General features: G+C 41.6%; 1 protein-coding gene and 1 long non-coding RNA gene across 5 annotated transcripts in view; one reads left to right on the forward strand and one right to left on the reverse strand.

Moving 5' to 3' along the window:
• Positions 1-2,378: 2,378 nt before the first annotated feature.
• LOC128136355 (uncharacterized) lies at positions 2,379-14,978 on the reverse strand. Its single transcript, XR_008233337.1, has 4 exons — positions 14,857-14,978; positions 10,154-10,322; positions 7,830-7,926; positions 2,379-3,304 (listed from the first exon to the last, which is right to left on the reverse strand). It is a non-coding gene; the product is annotated as an uncharacterized LOC128136355 (long non-coding RNA).
• A 564-nt stretch (positions 14,979-15,542) lies between these two features.
• Positions 15,543-25,131, forward strand: part of EMB (embigin) — a 29,366-nt gene continuing 19,777 nt past the window's right edge. For 2 of the 4 annotated variants that reach the window (XM_052775736.1, XM_052775735.1), the window contains exons 1-3: positions 15,544-16,048; positions 20,992-21,078; positions 23,263-23,352. In XM_052775736.1, the coding sequence (XP_052631696.1) occupies positions 15,961-16,048; positions 20,992-21,078; positions 23,263-23,352 (265 nt within the window). In that variant the 5' untranslated portion in view covers positions 15,544-15,960. Of the gene's footprint in view, positions 16,049-20,991; positions 21,079-23,262; positions 23,353-25,131 lie in introns of all 4 variants that reach the window. The other 2 variants (XM_052775734.1, XM_052775737.1) reach the window with 2 other exon arrangements.

Here is a 25,131-nt window from a genome sequence, read left to right on the forward strand (position 1 = left end):
TTTCAAATTTTTACTCAGAGGTGCTGGAGTTACTAAGATTGCCACGAACACCTCAGGGCTGGGGCTTGGCCCTTTCCCCAGCTGCTAGGGCTTCTTCTGCTTCCCGCCACAGGGCTGAAAAATGTTTTCGCTACAGGAAAAACATGATTTGATACCTACTGGATAAGACTTTCATGCTGAAAGGAAAATCTGAAATAGAAAATGAAAAACTGGATTCCCAGTGCTGTTTCAAGAACAGTTACTGAACAAACTACATCAATGGGGTTTAGAGTATTTCCAGTCACTCACCAGCAAGTGCTCTGACCCCATGGCCACAGATTCATGCTCCTTTTCAGTCTGTCTCTTTGGCCCAATTAATCTTTAATTATGCTGTGACAAATTAAGAGCTATTGCAGAGGGGGTGGGGAGTGAGGGATGGGGCTGGAGCCTGCCATGGTGAAAGAGCAAGTCCCATCTCAGTCCCGCACCAACATGGGGATTTTATCTCACTCTGCATATTGAGAGGATGTCATTTCACAGTTTCTCATTCATCAACCACTTTAGGTCAGGGTCAGTCCCTCGGACAGATAGTTCTCTACATCTGTCCTAACTATAAATGTAGAAAGGGCAATTTAGTTGGGATGTTGGTATCAATAACTCTTCCCTTGAGAATGAGCTTGCAATATCTGGTTATGTACTTTAAGTACCATATTAAGAGAGACAAAGGCAGATTTGCTATACCTTCTTCCTTAAGCAAATCAATATATTCTGAAGTGTCAGTACAAGCATAGCTACCAAAACAAAGAAAAAATGTTCACAAACAATGCCAAATAGGTACAAAAATAAAAGTATTGTCTTCATTCTTGGACCTGGGACAGAAGGGAGTCTGTTAAAAGGGCAAAGCTCTGAAGAGTGTCAGGACAAGCCTGAGGGACAGGGAAGAGAAAAGACAATCCCTTGTTGAGGGAGAGAAGTGTGAGCCCTGAGAAGACACAAATGATGACAGACTACAAGCATAAAAACATAAGCAAACTGCTGACTGTAGCACTGAATAGGCCATTCTAAATTCAGCATAATGACAGGTGAGCAGATTTTCATGTGCAGGAGTACATGAATTCCTTGCTCCAACAAAATATACAATCAAGACAAAATCTAGAACAACATTTGGATTATAAAGAGAGAGAGAGAGCTTGCTGCAAGCAAAGACAGGAAAAAAAGGACACAAGTCTTACTCTGAGGTATAACTTTCTCAAGTCCCAGCTTGTCTCACCATGAAGGGAAATGCAGAAAACACTGAATTTATGGAGGTTTGGGTAGGTACAGCAAGGGAAAAAAACAGAAATAAGTAGGTGCTGACTTTACAGGCAGGGAAGGGCATGCAAAGAAACAGTGAGACAACCAACCACTATTTTCCACAAAAGTGGTTTCCCTGGCCTTCCCACTGGTTTTGCTAGATGCTGTCTACAACATGAAGCATCTAGCACCTACAGATATTTAAGGTGGTTGCCAAACAGTCTTTAAGGACCGGATGCACACTTGCATTTTTTTTCCCTCTTTAAAACAGATGAAAGCTCTCAAAAGTTCCTGTGCTAAAATTTTTTCACAGTGTATTTATCACCATCACTAGAACTCTGGAATGATCAACTACAATTAGATAACTAATTGTTGTGGTTTAAGCCCAGCTGGCAACAAAGCACCACAAAGCCACTCAGTCGCTTCTGCCTGGTGGGATAAGGAGGAGAAAATATAAAGAAAAGCTCGTGGGTCGAGACAAGGACAGGGAGGCATCACTCACCACTTATGGTCACAGGCAAAAAACAGACTCAACTTGGGGAAGAAAGAAAATCAATTTAATTTACTACCAATCAAATCAAAACAAGGATAATGAGAAGTAAAACTGAACCTTAAAACACCTTTCCCCCACCCCTCCCTCATTCCTGGGCTCAACTCCACTCCCAGTCCTCTCTCCCTCCTCCCCCGGCAGCGCAGGGGGACGGGGAATGGGGGTTGGGGTCAGTTCGTCACACGTTGTCTCTGCCGCTCCTTCCTCCTCAGGGGGAGGACTCCTCACACTCTTCCCCTGCTCCAGCGTGGGGTCCCTCCCACGGGAGACAGTTCTTCATGAACTTCTCCAACGTGAATCCTTTCCACAGGCTGCAGTCCTTCAGGAACAGACTGCTCCAGCGCGGGCTTTCCCATGGAGTCACGGCCATCTTCGGGGGCATCCCACTGCTCCAGCGTGGGGTCCTCCCCAGGCTGCAGGTGGGCATCTGCTCCCCTGCTCCCCTCCATGGGCTGGGGGGGGACAGCCTGCCGTCTCACCACGGGCTGCAGGGGCATCCGCCTCCTCCGGCACGCCTCCTCCCCTCCTTCTTCACTGACCTCGGTATCTGCAGAGGGGTTCCTCTCACATCCCAATCTCCTGTTCCTCTCACATCCCAGTCTCCCGTTCCTCTCACATCCCAATCTCCTTCCCCGCTGCAGGTTTCCCCTCTTAACTCTGTTCTCCCAGAGGCGCTACCACCGTCACTGATGGGCTCGGCCTGGGCCAGCGGCAGGTCCGACTTGGAGCCAGGGGAGCTTCTAGCAGCTTCTCAAGGAACCACCCCTGCAGCCCCTCCCCCGCTACCAAAACCCAGCCACACAAACCCAAAACACTAATGCTTTGCTTTGGTAGTTACCAGATTACAGGGATGTCCTCAGTAGCTTTTAGGCAGATATGCCAGGATTAACTTTTGCATTCAAATGTTTGAAATAATGCATTTCAATTTTCAGAAGGAAGAGCCAAGACATTGTTTTTTCTAAGGCCATCTCCTCATTTTGTGTTGATTGCAACAAAAGAATTCTTTGCCAACATTCATTATTCAGCATCCTCTCAGACTTCGAAGACCGAACGCTGTCACCATCCAACCTCCTACTATAATAGGCATTACAGAGATGAATAATGATTTGAAAAGTTGAGTTAATTCTTATCAGAAATAACAGAAAAAAAAGTGTTAAAACATTTACACTTCTTGATCTAGTCACATGACCAATATTCATAATTTTCCAGCTTGCTATCAAGAGGAAGTGAGACATTGTTAGATGCAATCCTGCATACTTAAAATGTCCATTTCTGTTGACTGAGGAAGAAGCAGGGGTCTGACACACACTGATGACAGTTGAAAATCCTTCTCCTTTTCAAACTTCTGTTGAAAACACTCTCTTTAAAGTTTATTTTGTTTCTTTGTGGTTGTACTAGTTCTTCATGACCATGGTATTTCTGATGCTTCTTTGAAATTCTCTGTAAGCTTAAGTGCCAGTTCTGTTTCTTTATTAGAGGTGACTGTGGAAGTAATCAATATTGAAATGGCACTCAAATCTAGGAATAAAAGACCCCTATAAAAACACACAGCTCATTTCTTATTCTAGCCTTTCCCCTTTGTTTTGACCATAAACTCTCCACACCTCCTTTTAAACCACCCACACAATAAAGTGCTCATTTTTAGTATGTCTTGTACACTGTATCACAGCTTTAATTTTTTTATGCAGTAGTCAGCAGAACAATATAATGCAAGTCAGAGAAAACCAATATATCAGCAGTTCAATACTATCAGTAAAATTCAGTTATTAGGAACATTGATGTAATGACTATGACATTTCACTAAACATATGATTTACCACAACCAGTCTCACCTGACTCCTGTCACCTCCACTCAGAAAACCAACATCTCCCAAAACAACCAAACGTACCATATCTTCTAGCAAGGATCAATGAAAACTTTTTACATTTAAAACTACACAGTTGTTTAGGTGTCTCCAGAGAATGATCACCTCTCCTTTTATCTTACAGGTCAGCAGTTCAAAACTAGCTTGTCTCAGCAATGAGTGAATGCTGTTGCCTTCATAAAAGTATTCAGTGCTCTATGTAATGCACTATAAAGTCATGTTGCACTCTGAGCTTTTTACACCAAAACATTATTGCACTATATGGAGTGCAACCATATTGCACTCTATATAGATAATTTTAGCACATTTAAGAACAACTAGAAAATTCACTTTTAGATATGTCCTACCTAAAAGAAGAAATAGTAAGCTCGGAAAAAGGAAAACAAGCATAGGCTGCTCATCTATTTTTGAAAAAAGATGGCTTTAAAATGAAAGGATAAAGGGACTAAATATGTAAGTGTCCAATGCAATAATAAAACACAGTAGGAATCTAGAACTGCTTGGAGACTACGCACAAAAAACTACAAGAAAGTTATTTATTGCAACAGAGGAATGCTATCAGATTCTTAGCTGTGTTTAAAATACTACCAGACATTGTAGTCCCAGGAGTTTCTCTGCAGCCTCAAAGTCAAACACGAACAAGGGAACGACCATACAAAAGTGTGTTCACAGCGCCTGCTTAGCATGGACCAGCTAGAAGGGCCTCAGCTCCTAGCCTGCTGGTGTCTGGTATCCAAATCCAGCCTGGCTGCAGAGATATTTGCTGCAAGGCACTGTGCCTCTGTTGTTCGGAGTTGGAATTCAGGAGAGTCACAATTTACACTGAGTATCAGGGGGAGATCATGCTCCCCCAAGAGGGCTGGCTCTACCCTTGAGAAGATTTCTAGTCATAAATACAGAGGAAACTAGATGGCGTGCCAGGAGTAGGATATTCCTCTAGCTCATTAGACAGAACTGAGGTTCAGACATGCACTCGCCTAGCCAGAGTGCATAAATGTGCCCCATGTAAAGTGCAGCAGAAAGAACAAAGAAGTCAAAACAAATCCAATTTTCTTTTCTAGTTAATAATTTTCTAATAATAAATATTCATAACAAGAATTGGTGAGAACTCAGAGAAGGGCAAATTCTGTATGATTTTAAGATGGATGTTACTCTTGGTTGTCTTTAAAAGGGAAAGCTTTTTCTTAATATGTATCAGTGATTTCTGTTATACACAAGTTTAACCCACCACTGAATTGTTGCAGATATGTGCACCTTTCTCCTTGTTAGCTTAACAGCGCTTATGGATTTGAAAACAGAGACTGTGATTTAAAAATATGTTTAGTGGAAGATAGACTGTGATAAAACTCAATTTATCTCCAAGCTGAGCAGAGATCACCTTCTTCCCCAAAATAAAATAGCTGCCACCACCCATCTACTCTCTCTGCTGTCACTGATTCCAGCATGCTGGCAAGTCAGTTCGTTGGCATCGGCAGTAAATTGCCTAGGGATAATGAGGCAGAACCTATAAAGAGGAGGTTTTCTTTCCTGCAGAGTTGTAACCCAGGGCAGATTACTGTTTTCTGTGAAAGGAAACTAATGACTTGTCATTATCATACAAAAAGTTAATTTTGCATTGGAGAAATGTTTCTTGTTTTGCTTTAAGCCTGATTTGCATATTCCTCATTTGTTGTGTTTTACATAAACATGGCTTGTTCTGGGTATGTCTACATTGCCTTCCAGATACAGACCCAAACCTGCACTCAAGTCCCAGTTCATCCATGCCAGAAGTCCATGGACTCTGGGCTAGAGTCGACCATTCCTAATAGGACAGTGAATCACACACTACCGTTTAGTATGATCCCAAGCACGTTCCTGCCTGCTCTCTGATCAATGCCTACTGACGGTAAAGCTGCCAGCTCAGAGACACTGTGAAGAACTTAATGCATGTTTCCTACAAGCCAGTTTTCTGTGCCTGTAGATCACAACCTGATAGTATTCTACAGACAGTATTCTCCCTCTAGGTCTATGTAAAAAGAATAGTGATAAGGAAAAAAATACTATATAAACTTAGCATTAAAGGGATGATATATTTCTTATCTCATCTTCTCCAATAAGAAATACAACTGTATTCTTCTTCATTCAGATTATACTCATATGCACAGACACAAAAAATGGCAAAAGCTATTGCAGGTAGATAATGCCAAGAGAGTAAGAAATAAACATGAAGTTGATAAACATTATTCCCTAGTTTCTGCTGTAAGAGTGAAAAAGTAGCAAACACTGCACAAAAGCATCTGAGTAAGAGACATAAAAGTGCTACTTGATAGCACTGCTGTTCTCAGTAGAAATCTTCTGGAAAAATGATTGCTCAGTTCCCAGAGAAATCCAGTCCTTTTGCGAGGTATCTCCCTTTTGTACTTTGCTTCCTTTTTAAAAGCCCAGAAGTTTAATTTTTTGAACTACAGAGGATGACTGTTTAGGACTAAATGTGGACAGTCATACTGTGAATCAGATAAGCTGCATACTTGGCATACAGACAAAGAACTGGAAACGGTGATGTTTCCGGCTTCAGTTGACTTCAGGCTGCCATTACAAGATCCTGTCTCTTTTGAAAAGCTCTGAATGTGGGGGGTTTTTGTGCGTTACACAATGTTATGCAGTATGTGTTTTAGGAAAAATGTAGACAGTAGAAATGTCCCTCTTTCTTCTGACATAGTTATACCACCAAAAAGCACATGAAGAGACATTCACTTTTTTTGAAATAAAAGTGTGAAATGAGGTAATTGAAAGGTCATCACTCAGCCTGTTAATGAGATTAAATTAAGTGTTGTATGGACCATATCATATTCCTTGTTACAAGGCCATCTAGGGATGGGCTTTCCTTGCAAGGATCTCTGTTTCTCTAGTAATAACACCTGTATTGCTTCTGCCCAAGACATCACAGAGCATGCTCTAAAGGGCTGCTGAAGAGTGCAAAAGTTTTCAAGAATGAATACGTAGCCTAAAGGGGAAACTGCCAAAAAAGTAATAAATGCACATGAGTAATTTTTTCTCCTACTAGGAAGGAAAGATGCGATTCATGCAGTTTCAGTGGGCAGAGCAACCTGTGCAGCACACAACAGCTGTAAAAATGAGTGCACTATCATCAGATCTGCCTTAGAACTGGTTTCTCTTTCACTATTCACGGATGAGGCTGCAGACAAGCTGTAGAAAGTGATGAATTATGCTGCACTGATAAACTGGGAGGTACTAGATGATGTCCATACCCATGCAGAACCACAGAATCATAGAATGGTTTGGGTTGGAAGGGACCTTTAAAGGTCATCGAGTCCAACTGCCCTTATCAAGATTCAGTAGAACAGTGACTAAGAAATGCGTGTGATAAGAGGATCATGTATTTTCCAACCACTCTAATCACAGATTTCTGGCAGCGACTTCTGCAATCCAGATTTATTCTCCTGTTTTCCTACTACTAAGTTTAATTAACTTACTGGATGGAGGTCATGGTCCCTGTGTGAAGTACAAACTATTTAATGTTTACTTTAAAAAAGTAATTAACACCTCCACTGCCCCTGGCTTGATGCATTGTAATAGTGACGCACGATCATCCTCAACGGTGTACTATCAAGAGAAGAAAAAAACATTAAAGTAATTTATAATCAATAAGCTTTGTTTTAGCAACTTTGTGAGAAACTTTAAATAATTTTATGAAACTTTCAAGCATGTTTAAAAGAAGCGTTTACCAGTAAGAATGTGTAACTGAAGTTTTATTTCTGGTTTGAATATCCCAGGACAGTTCAAATGTAGGAGTGAGCACACCACTTTTACATTAAAGCTGGACAGTTCTTATCTGTAAAGCCTAGAAAAGACACCTCTGTGAGAAGCTTCAGTTTAAAAAATAGGGGTTTTCCTAGTTGATATACTACACTAGCTGTAAGTCCAGGAGACCTGTAACCATCAAGTTCTAGAGATTTACAAACAATCAAATCCCTTGCAGAAGTCCTAGAGCATAATGAACCTGTGGCACAACAGCAGTTTTTCAGGTCACTCGTACTTGAAATCTAATTTCCAACATAATGCCAACGTGTAAAAGTGCTCAAACATTCACTTGCATCAAAATCACCGTGTTCACACAGCTGTCTGCAGTCTCAGATACTCACCTTGCAATCTGTGCTGTGTGTTAGAGGGGGCAACTCAAATTCTTCCCAAGCCAAGTCCAAACATGCTGTCTGTACAAAGGGCATGGCTTGCTCTCTCCTAAAAGAAAGAGGAGTAATAAAACAGGTCAGCATGGAATGCCTCTGACTTTTTCAGTGCACCCCGAGTAGCCTTTTCTATCTACTCAGCTTTATCCTGGGGAATCAAAAAGAACCTGGCACAGGGCAGAACAAGCTAGAAGAGAACAGTCAAGTGTAACACTTTTCCTGGGTTATCTCAGGTGAGTCACTTAGTGTCTCACCGGAGTTAACACACCCACAAGGCTGATGTGAGGACAAACACATTAAATGTTGTCAAGCATGGGAATAGGGTCCACATGGAGAGATCACATGACAGACTTGTTTCAAACACTATGAGAAATCAGACAGAGGAATATATGTCATCTAGTCAGAATAACTCAACATCCTCACAGTAGACCAATTTACATTTCTCTCTGAAACCTTATTTTCCAGTAAATAATTATGCAACCCTTAACAATATGCTTTGTAAAGTCTTACTGATGTCAGATGTAATTATTCTTATTATTCTTATCTGAGTTATTTAAAAAAACAACAAAATGGTTTTTTTCTTCTAAAAAGCTGTCTCAGTGTTACTAGCTCTAACTTATGGCTGAATTAATCATAGTGCAATAACTACAACAAACTAATCCTTATACTAAAAACTGAAATTTTACAATACAGTTTACTATTGGTTCCAGTAACTCTCATAACCAAAAGAAGGTGAAAAGCTGCAAAGGAAGCTGGAACACTGAAGAATGAAAAACCTGAAATAAATTACAAAAACTGAAATAAACTTCATAGATTAGCTAGGATAAGTTGATATCAGTTATTGTTGAAAAACTTTACATTACCTTTGTAGATTCTTTGTAGATTTTTCACTACTGATATGTTCTGCACATTATTCTCTTCATGAGGTATCTTCTTTTTTTTTTTTTTGTATTGTAAGGTAAAACTCAGAGTAAGTTATCTTTGCATAATCCTTCCCCAGCTTACTGCGTGCAGAAGTATTTGGAAATATTATTAACAACTCCTGAATCAGACCTAAAAGTAAAAACTACTTATTAAGATTCTTTCTCACTTTGAAATTCACATTCTACACACTAATATATTTTAGGCTTCTTTCACTTAAAAATACATGTATTTTTTTTTCCCTTGGAAATATTGATAACATTGTCCAAGTTATATTATAACCCTGATGAATCCTTTGTGGAAATGCCTCGCAGAACAAATCTGCTGTTAAAAAGTCACCTTCAGAAGTTCATCTTTGAACCCTTCTAGTGTGACATAAGCTCAGCTGAAAAAGGCATTTTAACTCCATTATTACCAGTGTCAAATAAAATTTATGTATTAATAGGACTAAAAAGATATATATGATGACTGTCTCAGAGCACAGTACTTCTTTTCTCACAGACCTCACTGGACACTTCTAATGGGGCGGTTTACAGCTCTGGATGAAAATGTTTCCCATGCAGAAGTAAAGAGTGCGTACCGCTTTAGGCGTCAGAGAAACTGCAGGATTATGATACACAATCAGACTGAAAAAGCCAATGAGGGAAAATGGTTTTGTACAAATAAGTATTCCACAAATTCTAGACATGCAAAGCCTGCCTCCTGAAACTCCTTATTGCAGACAAGTAGGTTTCTTTATTAGAGTTCTGGTGGCTTTCCTTCCTTTGTCTGAACTCTGTTCGCTACATGCTGTTTCCGCTTCTCCAGACAAAGTATTTGCAGACTGGAAAATAATCAATTTCTGAAAGAAGCTCTTCCACATGCAAAGAACTAGAAATGTTTTCAGGTTGTTTTGTTTTAGAATGGTGTTTTCTTTCCCACCCAAAGAAAAATATCCAAGACCACCTCTCTCTGGACCAACATACTTTTTTTTATTAAAGTACTAAGCTATTCAGTTCTGAGTACGCATCATTTCAGAGAGTATTTAAATAGTTCTGTACCTGTTGCATAAATGTTGTGTTTGGGTGAATGAAAAGCTATGAGAATTATCACTGTGGTTTACCCTGAAACTGAATTTTCTCTTTAACAGAAATAGTATGGTACAAGAAACATGGGTATATTCCTGTAACGTGCAGATTCTAGGGTACATTTGCTTGCACTGTCTTAGACAGCATGGTTCTGCCAACACGTATACGGGTTCTTAAGTTTTAGGAGAGTGAATATTCACGTTCACTCAGAGTCATTACTGTTAGGTATTTCTAATGCATACAGACTCAGGGCTCTGCCTCTGTGCTGATGAGGACAGCGATGTATCTTACCTGTGTTCTGCAAAGTTATGAAGTGATCAAATGACAGCATAGTTCTTCCCACTTCAATTCTTCAGTTTTGGCTATGATAACTCTACAGCCAGGAAAGGTGCCGAAGATTTTATCACAACTTTTGGAATCCTTTTTCTTCTTTCTTTTTTTCTGCTCCCTTCCTGGAGTCCTGTGATTTCAGGAAAAAACCTTAGCTTTCATTTAAGAGAGAAAAGAATTAAAAAGCAAAAGACTAATAAAAACTGTTTAAAAACTCAGGATTTTGAAATTACAAATAACAGTTTCAGTTACATAGCTTTCTCTACTTTTTTCCTGAAGCCCTCTTTTCTCTTTCTAAAATAATACATAAGACTAAAGGAAAAGCAATGTTGAAGGTGAAAGGATGCTGTTAGAGTTTCTAAAGTTTACTAAAGTTGACTAATAAATACATGGAGTGGTGTTTAACTTGAATGACTTCCCTCCACCAGGAATATGATCAATAAGGCTTAGGCCACTTTACTTGTTACTTTTTTTACGCTGTCTTATCTTCAGGATTACAAATGTATTTCCAAATTTAAAAAAAAAAATTTCAGAGAAGCTAGGTTTGTGTCAACTACCTGGAAAAAAACAAACCACAGCAGAGGAAAACCAGAGAACATGTCAGCAGAATGAGATGAAGTCTACACTCTGTCACCACACCCACAAAAAACCAGAAAAGCATTATCTTGTGCAGCACATGCGTTACTTCCCCTGTAGACCAGGAGCCCCACATAGCCCAACTTCAATGATGCAAACAAGCCCTGTTTCACCACACAACTTAGTGCTCCCACTTATTGCTGCTAATAACTGAGCAAGTACAGTAGCAGAATGGAGGAGCCTTTCCTGTATAGTTTATTGTATACAAGGCCTCTCATGTTTTTTTATCTTTGCAACAAAAGAGAAACTATTTTTAAGAGTTTGAAAGGTTGGAAAATTAAAAATTCATGAAAAAGAAAGACTTAGCAAAGGTGATCTTCTTCTTCCTGATATTAAAGCAGTAGGTGAGACTGCATGGCGTCAGCATAATTACAATTACACAGAGTAATTGTTCTGAAATTGTATTCAGATCACAGGCTGGCTTACGTTTTCCAAGTACACTACTGTAATGAAAGATACTACGTCCCTCAAAGTCTGGTCTTGCTTGAGACATTTAAAATATTTTCTGTACATTTTGAAGCAACAGCTTGCAAAACAAACCCTGTGATGGGGTGGCATGCATTGGTATCACAGTGAACTTTATTTCTACATTAAACTAACATTGTAGAAAATTTTAGCTGTCTGTACATAAGGTTTCAATCTAAATTGTGTTTTAAACAAAATACTGTTTTTTCATTATATTTTCCAATAAAAAAAGTTTTGTTCAGGCTTTGGAGGGGACAGAGCGGGGGCGGCACAGGCAGAAAGACAGAACGAACTGTTTGCCAAAAATCTTACTTGGCTGACTTTCTGGTTGCCAGTTCCTGATGATGGTGTGTTTGTCATGCTCTTTTCTGAGCAGAGCCATGCTGCATCATCTGCAACCCTGCAAAATCAAACCCCACACAATAACAATCAATATTGTATCTTGTATGATCAGTATTGCCAATCTCAATAATTGGTACTGGCAGCAAACAGATTTTTAGGAAATGTGTTTCTAAAGCACTACAGCCCAAATTTTTGTTTCATCAACAGCTCAGATCTTAGAACATGACATCAAACATTTGATAAATGGCAGAATTCTCAATAGAGATTATATGCTTAATCTTGCAAACTGCCTTTGAGGAGGTGGCAGGAGATACTGGGATTTACAGCCACTCAGCAGGATGCAGACATTGCAGAGTATGCAGATTGCATAATCTGGCCTGTAATTTTAAATCCAGCCAAGAGGTCAGTTTAGTTAAATCCTTCAAAGAAAACAAGCAAAAGATAAATGTTTCAGGAAGACAATAAAATTCGATTTTTTAGTCTTGTACTAGCATTCAATATATTGCTTTGGCTCTCAAACACTTGCATTCTGCATTGTTTTTTTGTTTTATTATTACCTGTTACCATAGAATGGGGAACCCCTGGAGATGTTGCGTAGCATCTACTCTGGCACATCATTTTGATAGCAGTCCATAGATTAGTGACACATTATCTCCTGGCCTTGCAAAATTATCTCCTGGCCATGCTTGCAAGACATTTCTGAAATAATTCTAAATTGTTTCTCCTATTTCCCACTGTTTATTTTCATGCTTTTCCAATTAAAAATTTCACACCCATAAACAAATATCTCCTCATTAAAGTTTCTTGAATGTTAGAAAAACCTAGCTAGAGTCTAATAAAGCCTGATGATTCAGCTTCAGATACTGAAAGCTGCTAAGCACCATCCCTGAAACATACTCGAACTGCCACCTCAAAGGTTTCAGCCCCTTTTGACTGTTGCTTCCTTTTTCCAGTTCTTCTCACATATGTGTTAGATACCTTTTCACAATTTCAGTGGATTTTATAAAAAGCAAACCTCCAGCCAAGGAAACTGCTGAATCAGGTATGTCCTTTGGTTATTTTACTATTTTAGTTATTAACAGAAATAAATGAATGCCAAAGACGGGGCTTTGAGAACATAGACTTGGTTGTTGGAGAAAAAGAGCTGTTGGAGAAAAAATTATCATCCAGATTTTTCTTGCGCCAATAATCAACGTGTCATAGCAATTTTCAGAGTTTCATTTACTTTCCTTCTACCATGAAAAATCTTGGCAAAGATCTTCTAGATTAATAAGCCAGCAATTTGCCTTTATCAGAGGTTTTCTTAAATAAAAAATTTTCTTATAAGCCAGAGTATGGTTCAACATATGAATCCGTGTTCCAAAACAACCGTCACATTTGCCAAGTAATTAACGTGTGAGAATAACTCAAAGTTTCTCTCTGGAAATGAGAGAAAAGAATTAGCTCAAGAAAGAAGAGGAAAATATACTGGATGTAAAATTAATAGATGGAACAGATTAGTCGTCGTATGTAAAATTTACATAGAGATACTTTTCCTGAAATTCCTAATTACCCACCAGTGTTTCCAAATGCAAGCAAATATGACAGCTGATTTTTTTTAATATCCCCAATATTCTACTTTCTCATAGCTTGTTATCACTAACCTTATTATTTCTGAAATCTTTCATTCCTATGCTTTCAATGATCTACCAAATCCAGCAGCAGTACTTGGGGAATAATCTAGGACTAGCATGTTATTACGGCAAGGCAAACTCTGGAGCACTGAAACCCTTAAAGGGCTGTTCAGTTCTCTGCTCGATCAGTTCCTCTAAATTCTGCTTCCTCTTTGCCTCTCGCCCTTCCATTGCTTTGTGGCTTCTGTATCTCATACCATGAGTATAGGAAACAACAGCTCCCTCAGGAGTAGTTTAATAATTGTTTGTTTTCCTCCCATTCATCATTAGGTAAGTGTGGGTTGTACCATTAGCAGATGACAAGCCCTGAAGAAGAGCTGAGAAGGAATCCTGCAAAGGTATTCATCATGTCTTCAGACTGCTTTGATGCTCTACCCAAGATGACTTGGTGGGAAAGACAGAAGCCAGTCCTATACAGGACATAATGTCAAGTCACTCAAAACAAATCATCTCCATTAGAACCTCTACAATTTCCACTGAGCAAAAACTGATAAAGCTACAGCTAGGTCCTACGTCAGACTGTCCTGTCAGCTCCATTCCTGCCAGCTGGCAGAGTGTAGCCATAGATTTCTACATTGACTTGCCCCATGCTAACCCATCCATGTGGTTTCCAGGTGGATAAAATCTTCCTCACCAAAAGGTACTGCATACCCAACTGCTAAATCAGGTGAACAGAAGGTTTTCTTTTCATCCGTTCCAGAGAGAGCTAACTGGAACTACAAACCAGCCCCTTCATATCTGAAGGCAGGCGACATACCCTTTTCTTCCCCCTGCCCCCCCTACTCCCCCAAGAGGTAAGTGTCTTCAGGCCTAACTGGTTCAAATAAAACAGCTTTCAAGCTTCAGCCGATTTTTTTCCCATTAAAAGCTGAAGATCTTCTGCCATTCCTAAACAGCCTTATCTGACTTGGATTCTCTCTCTGAATGCCATTGCTCTGTGCAGTTGTAGCAGGCTAACAGATTAACGGAACTCTGGGTGTTGAATCTCTCCTTAGAGCACACTGGTACTATCTGTCTATCACACCGTGCCACAGAACTATAGGTTGCAGTTAAATTTCAAAAGCAGTGGATTTACAGCTGTATAGCCACCACTGTGCATTGACTACTCATATATATGACTTCCTACTTTTTGTACATCAGCTAACCAACCTCAGAGCTGGAGCATAGAAGGCTCTATCCCATTGCTCCAAGTATATGAAAGGCATTCATTCTTTCAACAACAGAAAAGGCTCCTCTCTATACATGGCCCCATTTAGCCAGCAGGAATCCTGAGTCTTTCTGTGACACACAGTAAAGGCTTAATGAAACAATCCTGTTCCCAGTCTTTTACCATGAGTTATACTTATGGGGAGGTTTTATTATGGCCACTGTACTGCTACTGGAGGACATGGATGGCAGCATGAATATGTGCCATGCTGGAAAAATCAACACACAGGGCATTTGACTTACTCCTGCTCCAAATAACCTCCTACACCTCTGCCAGCATGGGAGAGCTAAGATGATGTAAAGGCTTAGTTGCAGTGACCTTTTCACGTTGTTGATACAAACCTTATACACAATTCAACTTTTGCATTAGCTGAAGTAACCACATCTTAATAGGAAGGAAGAAGCAGCAAGCACCCCATCGTGGAGACTCTCCTTCAGAGAATACCATCCTGCCAGATTTTATCCTGCAAAATCCAAATTCAGTTATCAAGCAACCAACAGAAATGCACAAATATTTAGATATATGAGTGGGTTTACTATACGAGTACTTACACATACAAGCTGAAACAGTCTAAGCAACTAAATTGTGATTTTAAAGGCACCAAGCAGTAGTCAAAGTCCCAAGATGAGTTTCTTAGAAATGGTGCTCCCTGGGTATTGCTGCCCAAGCCAGGAGATTTAGAAAAAAAGAGATGTAAAAAGCCGGCAGCTCTCATACAGTATAACCCAGCTGGCCCTGGAGCCACTGACCCTCAAAGCTGGGCTCTCCAGATCACCAGCCAAAGGGCAGAGACAGGCTGCGCTCTGCCCGAGGCAATCTTCTCTAGGAAAACCCTTCCAGAGCCAGCTGCCTCCGAGGGTCGGTCGAGCCGAGGCAGTCCTGCAGCAACAGCTGCTTTTGGCCAAAAATACGACACGACACGACACGACACGACACGACACGACACGACACGACACGACACGACACGACACGACACGACACGACCTCCCTACGCACTCTGCCCGCTTCCAGGTGTCCCCAGCCAGGCTCCGAGCCGGACCGGCTGCGAGGGCCCCTCTCCAATTAGCCACCGGTGCTCACCCACGCCCTTCCTCCCGCGGCATAAAGCCCGGCGGGGCCGCACCGGCTGCCACCACGCTGGCGGCGGCACGTCCTTCCCGTGAGTGAGGAGGAACGGTGGTGCCTGCAGCGGCTTCCCGGCCTTTTTATGCCGGTCCGCGCCTGACGCTTGTCCTGTTCGTGGATTTGGGGTCGCTTTGTTTTGGTTTTGATCCCCGTCGCAGCTGCAGCAGCCGGCTCTCCCGCAGAGCCGCTCCGGCCCGCTTGAGGCTTCCTCAGCAGCAGCCGCAGCCGCCGCCGCTGCCCGCGGGCGGTGCGGGGCAGAGCCGAGCCAGCCGCTGGCGGGGAGGGAGCGGCACTGGGAGTGCGGCGGCGGCCGGGACACCATGCCTGCCGCCTTCTCCGCGAAGCGCCCGGGGCGCCTGCTGCGGCTGTTGCTGCTCTGCCTCTGCCTCTCGGGCGGGAGCCCCGCAGGTAAACGCTCCCTCGTGTCGCGGGCTGGGCCGGGCCGGGCGGCTGTCACGCTGCGGACGCCCCCTCCGCCCTCGGCGTCGGGGTGGGCTGGGGCGAGGGGTGTAGGGAGGGCACCGCCTGGGAGCTGCGGCGGAGCAAAGGTCCTCCCTGCCCCGAAGCATCCCCCCGGGGAGCCAGGGCGCGGTGGCCCGGTTAGGTGGCTGTCTCTCGGCCCTGCCTATTTGAACGACTGAGGCGTTTCCTCAGCGGCCCCGACCGCGGTCGGAACTCCCCAGCGCTGCCTCCTCCCCGGCACCCGCTGCGGGGGCGGCTGCCGCCCCTGCCTCCCCCTGCTCTCTCGTCTTTAGCTTCAAAAAAGTGTTCGGGTTTCTCGTAGGCCTGCTGGAAAGTGGGGATGCATTCTCTGCTATCCTCTAATGAGCGGTAACGCGGTCGTTAGCGTTGCCTCCCCGTGTGTCTGACCGTGCTGGTGGGCAGCAGATACGCTGCGGTGCTGAGCCGCATCCCGTGGTGTTCAGTCCTGTGGTCTGACCCCATCTCCCGCTTTCTGCCTCGCAAACGGGAGGATTTATTAGTTCGCAGGTGCGGGGCTTGGATGTTGAGGCATAGTATTCTATTGCTGCCCTGTCCTTATCAAGTAAAGCATGGTTTAAACCTTGAAAAAAAACTCAAATCGGTAAAATATCAGTACGCCTAGCAGGTTGTGAGGGATGTTCCTGGGAGGATTTTCTATTGCATTTCTAAATATGACACTTACAATCCATGAAGGAAGAGGGCCTTCAGCCTTCTGGGGCCTACTCTTCCTCTAGTAGTTTTCAGTGGTTCAGGAGCAGGCCAGCCACTCCTAAGGAAATAAGAGCTTTTTTCTAAAACTAGTGGGTTTCTGTTATTCCCTGTTTATGAAGCATCACAGAGTAAGTAGTACAGAATGGTAACAGAAGGAAATACCAGATTGCTGATGTGTGCTGTGCAAGATGTGATTGTTGGAGCATGTCTTGCCAAGGCTGAAAGTTCTGCCAATACATACGTGTGAACATTATTGCTGTGGCTTTAATTAACCATCAGTGGTTTAGCTGCATTTTCAGTGTGCGGTATGTAAGTAGTTACATGTTTGTTTGTGCCTCTGTTGGTCTTCCTAATACTGAGAGGAGCAACAGTGCTCCTTCTGTGATGATAACTTCTGTAGAATTTGTAGTAGTTTCACATAATGTGAAAGGACAGAAGTGTTTTGCAGTTCTCAAGGCTTGTTTAAAATACTGCTTTGTAGTTCTTAAAGCTCCTTTAAAATATATATGTGTATTTATGTACACACACAAAACTTGAAGTCCTTTCTAACAGTTTATTTCATTGATCAAAGTTTTGTGACTCTAAATGGCCTGATATTTGTAGGAGCATGTGAGTCACATTATGGTAAGTTAGCCATGTGATATTTATTTTTGATGAATATTACTGCTGAAAACCGTACCTAATGGTGGTTGAAGCAATTCTAGGTTTATATAAAGCCCTCAGTGAAATAATGTCCTCTTCTGAAAAAAACCCAAAACAAAACTAAAAAACCCAAACAAAAAAAACATTTTCATGATGATTTAAATGTGAGGAAGAGTATTTTACTTTTGCATTGGTTATTAACCAAATGTGCAAAAAGCTAGTCAAGCACAGGGACCAGCTGCACAGGTGCAGCAAGGAAGTTCATGCTCCCTTGGAGGGAGGAGAACTAAAACTGTCTTCTAGTGAAGTCCAGAAACAATGTGCATTCTGGAGATGTGGGAGTTCAGCAGGTTTCTTCAATCAAAAGAAATGCTCGCAGTAAAAGTGACCGGAGGGAGTACTAGGTGCATAAGGACTAAGTTGCAGAAAGGCGGGTTGCATAGCCTTCTGCAGGTGGTCAGGCAGATACCACAAGAGGCCTCTTAGATTTTTATTTTGAGATAAGCAGCTTGAGAAGAGTTCTCATTATTCTGTTAATTTTATCTTTTAGTCTTGTAACTATTTAGTTATTGTTTTGAAAAATTTAAGCCATCACTTATATTCTGTATTGAGTTGAGGGTAATTTCTAATTAAGTATCACAACATTGTTCTTCAGAGTTTGCTGCTTCATCTGGTTACTGTTGTGGTTGCCTAATTTAGTTGCAGCATGTGCTGCCAGATTCCTTTAGGAAAAGCAAACCCAACATCTCATCTCTCAGCTTCTGCCTCTAAAGATACCAAGGAGTTATATGAGTAGAGGATACACCTAATTTCTTACAGACTTTGCTTCCAGGTTGGATTTTTCTGGTTTGCCCGGAGGGAAGGTCTTCTATCAGGGCATTTGGAAGTCCTTCATGTGGCTCCTGGTGCCTCAGGAGAGCTCAGCCTGCAGCTTTTCCCTTTTCTAGGGGCACTAAGAGGTTCTGGCAGCTTGTGTTAGATGCTACTGAACGCTTGTGTGCTTGCATAGAGTATAAAATTGACATTACATTAATTGACATTACATTAAACATTAAATGAATGTTGTTAAATTCAACCAAATTGTATCTCAACCTTTTCCTATTCAGCTACTTTTCTGGCTGAAAAAGAGAGCAAATAGATTTTTAAAGCCTGAAATTGCTCTGGTGATGACAAATATGGTATATCCGCACTTTATCCCCCAAATATTGGCTGCAGTAGGGAGCAGAGGTAAGGTAGAAGAATAAGGGAATGACCTCATACTCTTTCATCTACTCCTTCCTCTGTAAAGATCGGGGAACAAGAACTCGGCAAGCTACCACACTATTGATTAAATCTAATGCAAATCAATTGTAGGCTAAGGCATGCAGCCATGACTCAATAGTTTCGGAAGTTATTCCACTTGACTTGTTTATGTCACTGCCTGGCTTGATGACACTAATCATGCAGTGCTGGGTCATCTTGATCTCTGATGCTATTCAGCAGGTGTATATGAGAGGAGAAGAGCAGTGCAATGTTATATCTGTGCTATGTAGTTTGACATATAGACAGATAAGAGCCAAGAATTGGAAGCAGTGGTGACTAGAAATAATGCTACTTGACTGCTTTCCCTTGGTATGTGAATCAAGGAAGAAAGCCAAGATGAGAACCCTGTTAGTATGCAAACCACATTGTAGGTTATCTGCCTTCCTTGCAGAGAGATAACAGAGCTGCTGTACAGCTTGGCAACTGGCACCTTCTAAATTTATCTTTGGAGATTTTAATTACTGTGCGGGTGATGCATCTACTAAGCTGACACAGTCAGGTGATCCATGACATCCTTGAATGCCTCAAGATGCTGCAGATATAAAAATTCATGGACCTTTCTTCAACCTTACCATGAATATCAGATGCATAATAGCTCTCCCTGCTCTCAGCACCTCTGTCAGGCAGAGAATAAGACTCAGTCTTCTTACTGGCTGGGTCATAAGCCAGCAGATACTCAGACAGAACAGATTTCTTAAGTTCTTTGCCTGGGTGAAGGGCTGGGAGGGAACACTTGGCTGTGGGACCAGTGGACTGGTATGAAAAAGTACGAAAATTAAGAGCCTGTTGTTAAGAACCACTAATGCTTAATTTTTTAATCATATCCTTTAAATACCTTGGTTTACTCTTGATCCAAACTGGTTGAAGTATGATAGGCAGATTGAGAAAGCAGATGATGCAAGCTGGGCATGACTGACATAGTCTGGAGTAACTGTGTGCTAGAGGTGCCAGTGGGAGAGCCTGTAGGTCATCTATGCCCATAGTGCTGAAATGGGGTAGGAGTGTTAGTAGTGTTGTTCACTTGTAGGCAGGGTGCTGACTTCACCTTCTGCTGAAGGCACACAGTTCTCAAGAAGTTTGAACACACTTGAGGTATGATGTAGCTTTCCACTTTTCATCTATGCTTGCTGCTGTCTTGGATGTCTAGCAGAGTTTACCACCCCTCCCGGACTTCAGTTACAACTGCAAGACATGTGTCATCTTTTCTCTGTGTAACTACTGGCCAAATAGTTTAAAAGCTGCTAATGTGAGATTGCTGAGAGTTTGAGGAAGAGTGCATCTTGCTGCTATGTCAGTAGAATATGTCCTGGAATATCTAAGCATGTGAATTACCTAAGCAGTGTTTATTTTATGCTAACTAGTTCTGCTACCCAAATGTGGGAACAGAAAGGAAAGAGCAAACATCTCGATTTTTATAAAACATCTAGGGACCTTGAATTCTTAGTAGAAGAGTGACTCGGCAACATACTCAAACTAAGCAAGTCTTCTTCCTCTTCCTCTGCTGTCCTTTCTCTAGTCAAGCACATAAAGCAAAACCGTAGAGTCTTGAGTGACTCTTACACAAACTGTATTATAGGAGCAGAATCAATGTGCAGTGGTGTTAAGGAAAATGGAAATAGTCGTTAGTATTACTTGGTGAAGTCCATGTTTGACACAGATGCCTTTTGTTTTGCTCACCAGGGTGATAATAGAAGGAAAGGAGGTTGTTCACTGCATCACAAAACAGGCTAGACATGTAAGGTTGTAATGAGGTCCTTATTCTATTAGTGAATCTGCTAATCTATGTTTAAAAATAATCAGCTAGTGTCAGTGTCATAAGCTGTAGTGGTCTAAGCCCACAAACAAGACAGGATTTGAGTAAAGTATAACTTTATACAGCTTATAAAGTTTATACGTCTGCTGGAATATTCTGAAGAATGGCTTTGCCTGACTACAGAGTAACTACAGGAAAAGATCTGTATACAGAAATTAGAGGTCAAATAAATACTGCCTCTGTTCTTTAATCTTTTCTTGCCTAAAATAAGCTAAAGAAATAAGGAAAAGTAATTCTTGCACATTTTGGTTGTATATGCTCAGAACTTGAGGAAAAAAAAATGGAGGTGGTAGGCTGAGGTGAGGAGGTTCTGTTTGAATTCTTCTCATGAACTAAATACTTCTAACTCAGTTCAACTCAGAGAGAATAAAGTTTCTTTAAACCCTGTTTTCCTTTTTAGATGCAACTATGACAACACAAGATGCCAGTCAGTCTCTGGCAAACTCTTTGACTAAGATGCAATCTGGACTTACTGAATCATCTCCTGGTAATTGTTTCATTTCGGTACACCTAAAGCTATAATACTTTTTCCTAGTGATATTAAGTCACCATGTAGAGTTTACATTTTCATACTGAAGTCTTTGGAAATAAGATTGTGACTTCTCAGAAGGAACAGAAGTAAATATATCATCTATGCCTTTTAAAGCTACTGCAAGAGCTTAAGTGTTATAAGCATCTCAAGGACTGTGGAGAAAGCTATCCAACTGCCAGTTGTGTGATCTGTTGCCCTTATGCATATATGCCATAAAAGCAGGCAATGACCCTGGAGGTGGGACAATTCCCAAACTAGAACCATTGCAGGAGGTTCTGTTCTGGCCCCTAACACCTGACAATTTTCCATGTGAGGACTCCTTATACTCTTGTGTTAGTGAAAGGTATAATAATGCCCTTGCATCACTGTGCCTGCTAGCTTCATCTATCTATTTTTTTAATTATGGATGTGTTAAAACCTTCTGTTGTCCCCACACTTTATTTACCATATTCTGGATCTTAGCTGTGGTTTTGATAGGGAGCAGAGAATAGGTTCTAGGCAGGAGAAGAAACCAGTGATTGTTGATTCCACCTCTCCTTTCTCCATAAAGATTAGAGAAGCAGGAATTCATCAGTGTACCAAAGCTCATGTTGATTAGTGCAAATCAAACATGGGCTAAGTTACATTTATACATGAAGTCGGACAAGTTCTGACAAGTTATTCCATCTACAGTTTTGTTGTTGGAGAGATAATGCTATTTACCTGGTGTTCAGAGCTTTTTAGCACAATGTGCATGGGAGCTAGAGGGAGTGCAATAGCTAATAGATTCAATAACTCTTTCCATACATAAACACACATATACATGTGAGCTAAAATACACAAAGTATTTTCTATAATATGACTTCACCTGACTATTTTCATTTGATATGTGAATTAAGAAAGTCAGTATGAGGATCCTATTAGCGTACAAGACATTTTAAAGATTGTCTAGTTTTTTCTGGATGGATAGCAGCTACCATATGAACTCGCACTGGTGCCTTCTGAATGTATCTTCATGAGGGATTTCAGTAACAAACCAGGTGATGCGTGTACTAGACTGACATAAACTTAGGTGATCCGTGACAACCTTGGCATGCTGTCAAGGTGTTTGCACACAGACAGAGGAAGATTCCCCAGAACTTTCAGCCTTCATGTGTTGTTTCAGGGGTAAACGCTTGGACTACTTTTATTTCTCCATCAGGCAGAGATCCAGGCTTGCTTGTGCTCTTCTGTAGAGGAGCAGGACTCACTGTCTAGTGCTAGGAGACAGCTTTATAATTTTTTTTCTTAAAAAGCCATTTTGGACTAGTAGTTGAGACTGACAACAGTCTGTCATCAATCACCAAATGAACTAGCCTGAAGCTCTGTTCTTCCGCATTGGCCACCTTCATGTACAGGTTTATTGTTCTTAAACTGGTTGAAGCATGAGGGAAGGTATGGAAGTGCAGATGGAACAAGCCAGGCAAAAGGCTGATTGCCTGTAGCATAGCATTCCTTGTGTTGTGAGCTGATGTTGATAAAGAAAAACACTGCTTTATGGAATGGGCCAGCTACTTGGAAGACATGTGGTACCTCTGCTTGTGCTTGGTCAGAGACCTATAGATGCAAACCACTAGCAGGGACCTCCTTCAGCACAGCTGGATTCTCTCAACTGTAGCCAAGAGGCATGTGTTAAAGAACTTTACCTCAAAGTTCAGTACTTTATGCAGGAAAAGAGAAGGAGTAATTCTGAGAGATCTAGGCTTTCAGAAATACTATTTCTACTGCACAGTGATCAACTCTGCTACCCAGTGCTTCTCTCAGTGAGAAGACTGAAGCTGTAGCCCAATTTTCTTTTTCCAACTGTGAGTGGGAAGCTTTTCAATCCATGGACAGGAGAGGTAAAGAAGCCCCTTTTCTTCTACAAAAACTAGACTACTTTTCTCCTATAATGCTGTATGATTAGGCAGATTCTATCCATAATTACTGTTTATATATTTCTGAAATGCATTATAAAATAACTGACAATAACATTACTTTGCAAGCATGTAAAACATGTGGCTTAAAACATTTAGTGTATTGTGTATACCATGGGGGAGGAACTCTCTATTTCTTTGGTTTCATCACTAAATAGAAAGGAAATTAACTTTTTTGTAACAGGCTTGTTTTCTCACCTTTCAGAGCCCATGACAACTATACAAACTGCCAACTGGCCAACTCAGGGGAGCCCTTCAGTTCATTTGACACTTGGACATAATGGATCTACACCTGGTAAAAGCAGTCACATGTCTTCTACTTCAGTTGTTAAATCTTGGTTACCCTAAGGTTCTACCTTGATATTTTTTTAATCAAGTGGTTATGGAAGATTTATATTAGTTGATAATTACCAGGACAAACAGTTTAATGTTTAAAACTGTATAGAAAGTAACTGTGGAAACTGAAAAAATGAAAATTACTTTAACTGTATTGAAAGGACCTTTCCTTTAAGCATAATTTCTTACATCTCCCACAGTGTGCTTGAGTTTACTGGGAACTTGTATGCAGATAGTACAATACTAATGAAACAATTCTGTGTGTAGATGTGGAAGGGTGACGCTTCCTTAGCTACATCTGTTGTTTAAGCTGTAGCTTATTAATTTGCTTTCTTGCTCTGTTCTTGAAATGCACAGAGCATGAGAACAAGTATAGCAGTGGGAATCGACTGTTTATACTTACAGCTGCCTGCCTGATAGCTGTATCAAGCTTTGTAGAGCTTCAGAAAGGTAGTCTGAATAGTATGCTATCCACAGCCCTACAGAAAAGGGATTTTGCTGGCCATATTAAACCTTTTAAATGTAGAATCATAGAATCATTTAGGTTGGAAAAGACCTGGAGGATCATTGAGTCCAACCATCAACCAAGCCCACTAAACCATGTCCTGAAGTGCCTTGTCACCTCCCGGGATGGTGACTCAACCGCTTCCCTGGGCAGCCTGTTCCAATGTGTCAACCCTTCCAGTAAAGAAATTTTTTCTAATATCCAACTTAAACCTCCCCTGGCACAACTTGAGGCCATGAGCCGCCAGCTTCTCAAGGAGTATGCCATGTGAGACAGTGTCAAAGGCCTTGCTGAAGTCCAGTTAGACAACATCCACAGCCTTCCCCTCATCCACTAGGCAGGTCACCTGGTCATAAAAGGAGATCAGGTTGGTCAAGCAGGACCTGCCTTTCATGAACCCATGCTGGCTGGGCCTGATCCCCTGGTTGTCCTGCACATGCCATGCGAGTGCACTCAAGGTGAACCGTTCCATAATCTTCCCTGGTACTGAGGTCAGGCTGACAGGCCTGTAGTTCCCTGGATCCTCCTTCCGACCCTTCTTGTAAATGGGTGTCACACTGGCAAGCCTCCAGTCCTCTGGGACCTCCCGTGTTGACCAGGATCGCTGATAGATGATAGAGAGTGGCTTGGCAAGGACCTCTGCCAGTTCCCTCAGTACTGTTGGATGGATCCCATCTGGTCCCATAGACTTGTGAGTGTCCAGATGGTGTAGTAGGTCACTAACTATTTCCTCCTGGATTATGGGGGGTATATTCTGCTCTCCATCCTCGCCTTCCAGCTAGGGGGGCAGAGTACCCTGAGGATAACTGGTCTCCCTATTAAAGACTGAGGCAAAGAAGGCATTAAGTACCTCAGCCTTTTCCTCATCTCTGGTGGCAATGTTCCCCTCTGTATCCATAAAGGATAGATATTCTTCTTGGCTAACTTTTTATTGTTAACATATTTGTAAAAACATTTTTTGTTGTCTCTTACAATAGTGGCCAGATTGAGTTCTAGCTGAGCTTTTGCCTTTCTAATTTCCTCTCTGCATGACCTAACAAGATCCCTGTACTCTTCCCGAGTTGCCTGCCCTTCCTTTCAAAGATGGTAACCTCTCCTTTTTTTCCTGAGTCCCAGCAAAAGCTCCCTGTTCAGCCAGGCTAGTGGTCTTCCTCAGCAGTTCATCTTGCGGCGCATGGGAATAGCCTGGTCCTGGGCCTTTAAGACTTGTTTCTTAAAACCTTTCTTCCTCCT

Source organism: Harpia harpyja, chromosome Z (genome assembly GCF_026419915.1).
Source record: "Harpia harpyja isolate bHarHar1 chromosome Z, bHarHar1 primary haplotype, whole genome shotgun sequence".
Classification (NCBI taxonomy): domain Eukaryota; kingdom Metazoa; phylum Chordata; class Aves; order Accipitriformes; family Accipitridae; genus Harpia; species Harpia harpyja.